This window comes from Gallus gallus, chromosome 1, assembly GCF_016699485.2.
Source record: "Gallus gallus isolate bGalGal1 chromosome 1, bGalGal1.mat.broiler.GRCg7b, whole genome shotgun sequence".
Classification (NCBI taxonomy): domain Eukaryota; kingdom Metazoa; phylum Chordata; class Aves; order Galliformes; family Phasianidae; genus Gallus; species Gallus gallus.
Genome location: NC_052532.1, coordinates 85,558,322 through 85,567,308, shown reverse-complemented (window position 1 = coordinate 85,567,308; position 8,987 = coordinate 85,558,322). Strand labels below are relative to the sequence as shown.

Below are 8,987 nucleotides of genomic sequence, written 5' to 3'. Positions count from 1 at the left end.
TCATGTAAGTGACTGTTCTTTGAGTTGCATGCTGACCAGCAGCTGTAGAACAGACATGCTGCTTGTATGCATAATGATGGTGTCAGCACAGTTTTCATAAGTGAACTAAACAGTAGTGTACTCTATTAAGTGTCTGTTCAATACTACTTTAATTCAAATACGATATTAGCTAAGCTGTATTAAAAAAGCTGCAGTTCTTACTGAAAGTACTTACCTCGCTGTGCCTTTCCAATGGAATTTCATATTTCTACCCATTACTGAGTAATGGTATGAAAGCTTTTTTAGTCAGTGTCAGAAATTAGTAAAATCAGAAATAGCTTAAAATAATAATAACAAAAAGGGAATTTGACACTGTTCTTACTGTTAAGCAATTATTTTTTTCTTAATAAGATGGGATCTGAAGATGTAGGGCAAGGTACTGTCAGCCTTCAAAGCTCTTTTGCAGGCATGGGCCACTTTTAATTTCCACACACTCAAACTGGAAACTCAGAATAGCTGTTTCTTTTACATATGCTTTAAAGACTATTTGGCCTTTTCCTTGAATACACTGCAAACCTTTAGTATGGACACTTAAACTGTTTCCCACTTCTATCAAAAATAAGACAGCTAAGAGGAAACAGCTACATACACTTGTATCAGTTTGATAACTGTAGGTTGCTAGCATGTTTTGTAACCCCAGCAGCTCTCTCTGTGTAGCCTCACCGATTTGGTTGGATTTAAAATTGCAAATTTGTATACTTTGTGTATTCCAGAATTGTCCATTTATGCACTTTAGAAATTAGAGTTCTGTTGATCATTTAGTCTCATTACAAAGCTGTCATTGCAGGAAGTACAATTAAAAAAATTATACAGACAAGTGTTGATATACATTAACATCTTTATTTTGTGCAACTTTAGATTTCACAGCTAGCTGAAGGGATATGACCTAAAGCTTTCAATAAGGCATTTTTTTCCCCTCATGGTTAACTTGTATTTTTGTGTTTCTCAAAAACAAAGCGTCTTCAAACTTAGAACCTTAAGTCTCTCCATAGTGAAGGATCTTTGCTGCAGGGATGGCTATGAAAAGAATAGATTACTATCAAACCCAAGTCAGTACACCTTTATTTACCAGCTTTCTTACTTTCGCTGCTTCGGGTTGCAATTGGTGAACGCGTAAAGGCTGTTGTGGTCTTGGCTTTCAGGGTGCTGTTCAGGTACTTAAAGATGGAATGCAAGCAGTAGGAAGGTGCTAAGGCATACTTTTCAGTTCCAGCTGAGACAGTTGGACAATTCACTTTGACAAGGGAGCCCACAGCTTTACCTAGAGGCTTGTTGTTTGATACCCATTCACGGCAGTGTTTCTGTATCCACCATTGTATTTGTGGATCATTTCTAGCCTGATGCTGTATATTGTGCATGGAATCGATGAATGCCACAGAGAACACTTTATTCATCACTTCCCATTTTCTCTGCACGAGCAGATCAGTGAACACCAAACCACCATAGCCATGAGCAATGAAAGCCACATTCTTGGCTGCACTTTTAGAAATGAAATGATCCCATACATACATGGTATGTTCCTCAGGGCTACTGTTGCACTGCCTGGGGATCGACTGGCAGGAATGCAAAGAAGTTGGTGATTCTTCTCTGGTAGAAAAGCTTAGCTTCTCCCTTTCAGTCTTCAAGTCAACAAGATTGTCATTGGGATTCAGTACAATCACTCCCCCATGTCTTTGAAGGGCCATTTTGATGAATGGTATTTGTGTTCCGTGGTACAGGCCCTCGCTGATGATTGTCTTTCGCCCCCACTGGCCAGCACGAAAAACTCCACGGTCCTGAAGAAGGACAATTATGCTAGAAGAACTTGTTAGTGCTTTCTCACTCATAAAAAAGAAACTTCTTGGTTCATCCTCAGTAGCATCAGAAGGAATATAAACTTTCTGCAGTGCACAGACTCTTTCCAGGAGCTCATAAACATACTGGGTAATCATATGTCCCAAAACTTGATAGCGTTCATGATTCTTCTCATGGGTGTTTTTGTAGTAATTGAAAACAAAGGATTCATTTGTATCCAGATGCCTCAGTTCCCCTTTTACATTAAAATCGTACTTCAATTCCTCTTGATAATCTGAACCCTCTACTAGTTTCCTCAAACTTAATTCATGTCCTTCTTGTAACCACTGCAAATTAACAAAGCTATGTCAATGTAATAATAGACCACCGTACAACAGTTACATAAAGCATGCTGCATTGTAATCAATATTTACAGAGTGGTTACACACAAAGCATTTATTGCTTTTGGTGGGCTGTAGTAAACCAGCTGCTCAAAAAGCCAGATTCCATTTGCAACATCAGTACATTGATACTAACCCTTCCACTTGTTAGTTCATCTTTGTAAGCACTTTCAACGTGGAAATTATGGAATAAATGACAGAACTAACTAGCCACTGTGATCCAGGAATAAGGAGAAGGGAGTCCATGCCTCAATTTTCCCACAAGGTGACTATAGCTGAAAATGAAGACTATCAGAATTTTTCAAATCATGTTACCAGTTGACAACAGTTATGCTAGGAACAGCATGCCCATTTTCCCTTTGAGTAAAGTGCAGAGAAAGCATTCTACAACAAACAGGAAAAGGTAAGTGCAGTTTCCTCACAGACTATAATGCTCTCCAACAGTTCTCTGTCTCTTTCTCCTCATTCCTAAAAAAAATGAGGCAGCAGTTTTCCAGCACATTATGAATACCAAGGTAGTACCAACTAGTAGTAGCAAGCAATAAGTATTGATGAATAGCACTTCAGAACATAAACAAGTTTAGAGGACAGATTTCATACCTGCAATGCCATGTGTAGGATTAAAAATCGGCAGTCATTATTTTAGATGCAGTTGCATGATGTGTTTCTTTCTTTTTCATAAGCCTATATCCTAAATCAGTTTTGACTGCTTCTTGTGCTACACTGTCAAATGCAGTATTCAAGGGTATGTATTCTAGCTGACTTTACAACCACTGTTTTGATTTTTAAAAAATTACTGTCAGGGAGAAAAAGACAACAAACACACACAAACAACTTTCTTTCCCTCTCCTCTTCCTTCCCTTTCTTTTTTCTGCTCATATTGAAAGGTGAAGAATGGGTTGCCCAGGGAAGTGGTTGAGTTGCTGTCCCTAGAGATGTTCAAGAAACACATGTACTAAGAGACAAAGTTTAGCGATGAATATTTGTGGTAGATGAATGGTTGGACTGGATGATTTTGGACACCTTTCCCAACCTTAGTGATTGTATGATTTTAAGATGTTTTACCTGTAAGCTTAGTTAGTATTTGCACAGAACTTGGCACATTATAAACATCACTGAAGTATAAGTCATATAAATAATACTCTGTATGAGATTCACCATTTAATAGAGTTTATTCTAATAAGACCTGATATTACCTACCGTATGTGCTCCTGTAAAGTCCGCCATCGTCATAGATGAAAACCTTTCTGACTCTGGGACCATAGGCAATTTCTCTGCATGAAGAAAATAAGTTCCACATAAGTTCAGGTTCCATTACTTTACGTACATTAGTCTTAGGTATGTCTATGAAATATATAGTTTGCTGACAGCTAAGGTCACCTCAAGCATTTCAGATAGTTCCAAGCTAACATCCCACATTTGTATTTTACACCCAAACAGAAGTTAAAGCTAAGTCTGTTTCACACATAACTAAACAGTTGTTAAAGCCAGCTTTGCACAGCCTCCCACTACTTGATATAAAGCTAATATGTTAATAAGTAGAGAAAAGAGTTACTTCAGAAAACCACAGACCAAACTCACAGTTCTAAAGCTGATTTAGAAAGATCTCTGTCTTTATATAAAAGGATTTCCAAGGCCACCAGCTGGAACCTATTGCATCAGCTGAGCTTGTTACCCTGCTGCGTGCTGAGCAGGAGCCAGCCGACTCAGCTGCAGAAGTTTTTGGTTTCAGCAAAAAGGGGTGGCCAGCAGGGAGAGGGAGGTGATTGTGCCCCTCTAATCAGCTCTTGTGAGGTCCCATCTGGAATACTGTGTCCACACCTGGGGTTTCCAGTACAGGAAGGATGCGGGACTCTTGGAGCAGGTCCAGAGGAGGGCCACTAAGATGATCAGAGGGCTGGAGCACCTCTCCTGTGAGGAAAGGTTGAGGGAGCTGGGCTTGTTTAGACAGGAGAAGAGAAGGCTCCAGGGAGACCTCACTCCAGTACTTGAAGGGAGCATATAAACAGGAGGAGGAATGGCTGTTTGTGGGGGTGGATAGTGATAGGACAAGGGGGAATGGTTTTAAACTGAGACAGGGAAGGTTTAGGTTGGGTATTAGGAAGAAGTTTTTCACACAGAGGGTGGTGACACACTGGAACAGGTTGCTCAAGGAGGTTGTGGATGCCCCATCCCTGGAGGCATTCAAGGCCAGGCTGGATGTGGCTCTGGGCAGCCTGGTCTGGTGGTTGGCGACCCTGCACATAGCAGGGGGGTTGGAACTACATGATCATTGTGGTCCTTTTCAACCCAGGCCATTCTATGACATGGGGCTGTGGAAGTTCCAGCAATACATATGCGATACTTGGGGGAGAGGCAGTGCAAATTGAGGTGTAATTAAGCTATGAATCCACCTTCAGTATTCTGAGCGAAATGGACGTGAATGTCTCAGTAGAAATTACTGAAAAACAACCAAACAACTGGCATTTTCCGTGGCGTTCCCTCAGAGATCGCAATTTCCCCTCCTTTAGTACCAGCTTCCTTCAGCCCCGCTCTATTTACCGACGCACGGCTGCTCGTGCGGCTCGTCAATTCGCCAGACGCGGGCTGGCCGCCACTTGCTCTACGTCACGCCCGCTTTCCCCGCTAGGTCCCTATCGGGCTGAAGGAGAAAGTTAAAGCCCAGTGCCGCCACAGCTGCCGGGGGCGGAGCCTTGGTGCGGGCGGGCAGGCCTGCGAGGGGCCGCCGGCGGGGTCGGCGTTGGGGGCAGCCGTTGCTGAGCAGGCGGGGCCGGTTTCCCCGGTTCGGGTGGGGCCCTACCCGGAAGTAACCGACGGAGTTGCGCAGGGGGTGGTGGCGGGGCCTTAGCGAACGGCAGCGGCGATAGCAACAATAACAACAACGGCGGCGGCACAACGGTTGGTGCTGGGGAGGGGCTGCAGCGTGTGCTTGGCGCTGCCCTGCAGGCGGGGCTCCAGAAGCCCTTTAACCGCTAAGAGGTGAGGGGGGGGGGTTCGGAGGGGAATAACGGAACCGGCAGCGAGCCGCAGTCCCGGTTAGCGGGTGGGTATCTGCGTCACCCTCCCCCGCTTCAACGGTCGCGAAACCGCGAGGGAGGGCGGCGGAGCGGCCGGCGCTGGGCCGTAGCGTTGCTGCTCTTTGTGAGGGGCCGTTCTTCAGCCCCGCAGGCGGCCGGCCGGGAGCTGTCGGTACGGCGTTGAGCTCGGCGATAGCCGGGCCCTCTTACACATCCTGCCCTTCTCTAACTTAGGGCTGAAAACTGCTGACCGAAACAGAACTACGCAGGCTTAAAGGGTGAGCTAGGCTTCTTGAGTTAGGTGTGAGGTTTGAAGGTATTACGACCTCTCTGCGTCTCATTCAGAGTATTTGTAAACAGTAGAAATGGCTTGGAACGCTTGTGGTTCTGAAGCTCAGTTCTTCCAGTGAGGAAGAAGTTTATCTGTAAACAGATTGAATTACGTTACCTTATTATTACAACTATTACAGTGTTACAAATATCTTTCTGTGACTCTTTATAATCAGACTGGCTTGCACTCTGGCAAGCAAGTAACATAATTGTATATACATTTCAGGGTAAATGCCTTCATTCAAGACAGGTTCTAGTGAAAACTTTATTGAGTCCATACACACATACTGGTAATGCAGAGCCCTGCTGAAGCACATGTCTCTTGCACTGTGGCTGTCCATGAGCTTTTGTTGTGCCAGCTGCCTGAAAAAGGATGTTTTTGTTTTTGCCTACCGCCTACTACTGCGATCTTAATTCCTTCTGAATAAATGAAATACAAATTGCTAAGCTTATTTTGTATGTGTATGTAAGCATATAATTATATGTTTTTCTTTTCTAGTGGAAAAAGTCATGGAAGGAAGACCATCACCTTCAAGTCATGTCAGTGTAAGTCTTTTACAGTTTATAACAAGTAGCTTTCAGGCTGTGGTTATCCTGAGGTGCTGTGGCTGTACTTATGTAACCAGTCATTCTTCAGGGGTCTTGTTTTCACTTTGTTGGAACAGCTTTCTTGAGAACTAGCTTCTGCTAGCAGCAGTCAGTAGCAATGTCTGCTGCTGAACGTGTTAATGCAATATAAGGTTAACATTCAACATAAACTAAATACTTTCCAAGGCCATAGTAAGACCTAAGTAACATTGAAATATTAATAATACTCAAGTGAATGAGCTGCATAACTGATTAATCTTTGGTTATCTACTGAGATGTGTGTAAGAGTCCATATGCTAGTGTTTTTTTTTTCCTTAAAATATCCATGTTAGCTGTAGTTTCTAGCAATGGAGGCACAAGTGAAAACAAACTGTAGGCACAGCAGCTGGTTTGATCCAGGTAAGGTCTGTCTGGTGTTTTAGAAGTAAGATGTTTCCAACACATTGTTCATACACATTCTCTGACTTCTGCTTCTATGGGTGTGAACTTCCAGATAAATACTATTAGATGAGGAATCTACAAAGAGAATATATGCATTGATTCATTTGCTTTCTGCTAAGGAAAAGCTGAGGTAGCTTGCATGCATTGCACTTAATGTAAATCCAGACTTCTGTTGGTTACCTCTTTACTCTGTGTTTGTCCTGTATGTTAATTGCAGCTATTGCTAAGCAACATCTTAATGAGTACAAACATTTCGAGGATACGGTGCACTGAGGTGGAAATCTTGCTGATGAATGTATCTTATGCTTTTTGTCCTTCTTTCTGATCATCTGTTTCTGTTCTCTGAGTCTGACCTTATCTGTTCTCCATGTTACATTATTACAGAAGTTGTCTGAAGCTCTGTAACACAGATTTAACACGTATTTAAATTGTATACAGTTCTGTGCTGTCAGGAATCTTATAGCCTGCTGCTTTCCTGGTGGGTTCTGTGGTGGTTGTTGTTTTTTCCTGACCAATTTAAGTTTATAAGCCATTTCTCCGTACAACAAAATACCTCTTATTGCAGGCATTCTTAATGAAAGATTGGAGGTACTTCTATTAAAAGCACTGCCTATGTGTTACATTTGACCTTTATGAGTAGGTGATCTTTTAGGTCCTTCCCAACCTTGTGATTCTATGATCTGATATTGCATTTGACACTGCTGTTTGAACATCAAAAGGAGCTTGAGGTACTGTATAGAAATTCAGACCACAAAAGGATAGAGAAGAATAGGAGTAATCATGATTTAAGTTGAAAAATGGAAGGATTATCTCATTGGCGATGCAGTATGCTTCAGCTATGGTCTGAAGGACTGCATACAGAGCTAATGGATGAAGCTTCTGCATTAACTAAGTTGTCGGCCTCACACTTTTCTAGAATACTGACTTGTAATTTCATCTTGCAAAGCAGGATATCAGGCAGCTTGCAAATAAAGTTCACAATGCACTTTGCAGTAGCTGTCATGTGGAGTAGCTTTTGCTTTTTGGGGGGCTGATGTATTTAATTAACTGAAAGATATCAGCACTACATTCCATATGTAATGTGTTTGAATCTAGTCCTGTTTGCAGCCTGTGATTTTGCACATCAAGATGCCTGGAGAAATGTCTAGGTTTCCATTTGTATGTTTAGTTGAGTTTGTTTAATGTGTTTAATCAACTTGAGAATGACTTACCTCTATTATTATTATTTCTTGTATTGGCAAATTGCTAAGAACTACTAATAGCCCAGAGAGGCAGTGAATGCCCCATCCCTGGAGACATTCAAGGTCAGGATGGAAGGGCTCTAAGCAATCCGATGTAACTGTAGATGTCCCTGTTCATTGCAGGGCTGTTGGACTAGATGACCTTTAAAGGTCCTATCCAACTCAAACAACTGTATGATTCTTTATTTTCAATACTTAAGTTTGATGAAGTTGGTAATGACAACAGGTAATCCTATTTTGGGGACATCAGAGTATGCTTTTGCTAAATAATCATATTAAAACATTAGTGCTATGACAGGATAAATGTTCTTTATTTATTTTTTGAGAGCAAACAGTGTAATTCAGCTGTTTTGTTTTCTCTTGATCACTCTTCAAGCTGAGATGTGAAGATTAAATTAGAGCATTAGCAAGTTAGAGAGAACCAAGGAAATGGAGTAACAATAGGTTGGTTTTGTTCTCATCTTTTGGGCACATATTTGAGGTTGTTGTGAAATTAATGAAATAAGATTAGCTTTTTTTTTCTTGGCGTTCATGTGTTAAAACCAGCTCCTCATAGAATGCCAGTGATTTATGGTGAAACATCAATGAGAATACTCCTAAGTTAAAGTATCAGGTCAGTGCTTTGCTTGCAACTTTGTTATTTTACCTGGTGGTTAAAAAAACTTTGTATCTGGCAGTATGTCAGCTCCTAGTGCCAGTGGATAATTTAGTTTTATCATGTGTGTAACATCCTCTATTTTCAGTTTCGTATACCAAAGAAGAAACCAAACAACAAGTCAGAGGATGTTCAAGTTCAGTCCCCTTTGGCAAGGCTCCCAGGCTCTCAGCATTGGGACTACCCTTTAAGAGAGGTAAAGAGAAGTTCTCTGCGGTGTAAAGTGCATAGGAGAGTTGTATGGTTGTTTTTTGTTCTACTTTTTCTTTTTTAAGTACCAAGTGCTGCCTTGTACCTATGTGATCAGTACCTGACCCGAATTTCCTGGAAAGGTCAAGCATGTAGATCTGAAGTGTGTCTGCAAGTATTAGAGCTAAAGCAAGGGAATTCTGTGCTGTATTGCCAGCCTAAAGCATTAAAAAGCAGAGTTGGTTCTCAGATGTAATTCAGCAGGTTTCCATAGTAATCTCAGGTCCTGAAGTTAACTTTTAACTGAAGAATT

General features: G+C 41.7%; 2 protein-coding genes across 30 annotated transcripts in view; one reads left to right on the top strand and one right to left on the bottom strand.

Moving 5' to 3' along the window:
* Positions 1–859: 859 nt before the first annotated feature.
* FAM172BP lies at positions 860–5,478 on the bottom strand. Of its 5 annotated transcripts, none has more exons than XM_003640460.5 (3): positions 5,014–5,478; positions 3,414–3,487; positions 860–2,159 (listed from the first exon to the last, which is right to left on the bottom strand). In XM_003640460.5, the coding sequence occupies exons 2-3, from the start codon at positions 3,474–3,476 to the stop codon at positions 1,101–1,103; spliced, it is 1,122 nt and encodes a 373-aa protein (XP_003640508.2). In that variant the 5' UTR covers positions 3,477–3,487; positions 5,014–5,478; the 3' UTR covers positions 860–1,100. The 5 variants fall into 5 exon arrangements, with proteins under 5 accessions (XP_003640508.2, XP_003640507.2, XP_046754491.1 ...); XM_003640459.6 differs by lacking the exon at positions 5,014–5,478 and adding an exon at positions 4,755–4,994; XM_046898535.1 differs by lacking the exon at positions 5,014–5,478 and adding an exon at positions 3,786–3,921.
* SENP7 (SUMO1/sentrin specific peptidase 7) overlaps positions 5,022–8,987 on the top strand; it is a 40,318-nt gene continuing 36,352 nt past the window's right edge. For 7 of the 25 annotated variants that reach the window (XM_015297145.4, XM_004938270.5, XM_004938269.5 and 4 more), the window contains exons 1-3: positions 5,022–5,192; positions 6,060–6,106; positions 8,574–8,681. In XM_015297145.4, the coding sequence (XP_015152631.2) occupies positions 6,071–6,106; positions 8,574–8,681 (144 nt within the window). In that variant the 5' untranslated portion in view covers positions 5,022–5,192; positions 6,060–6,070. The other 18 variants (XM_040705166.2, XM_040705155.2, XM_025144084.3 and 15 more) reach the window with 7 other exon arrangements.

What these genes read in the sequence shown, in the direction of transcription:
- FAM172BP (XM_003640460.5), bottom strand. Translation starts at nt 3,476, where the DNA reads ATGGTCCCAGAGTCAGAAAGGTTTTCATCTATGACGATGGCGGACTTT. An exon ending in ACTTTACAGGAGCACATACG is followed by an intron (nt 2,160 to 3,413) that starts GTAGGTAATATC and finishes GTTAATTTGCAG; the next exon opens with TGGTTACAAGAAGGACATGA.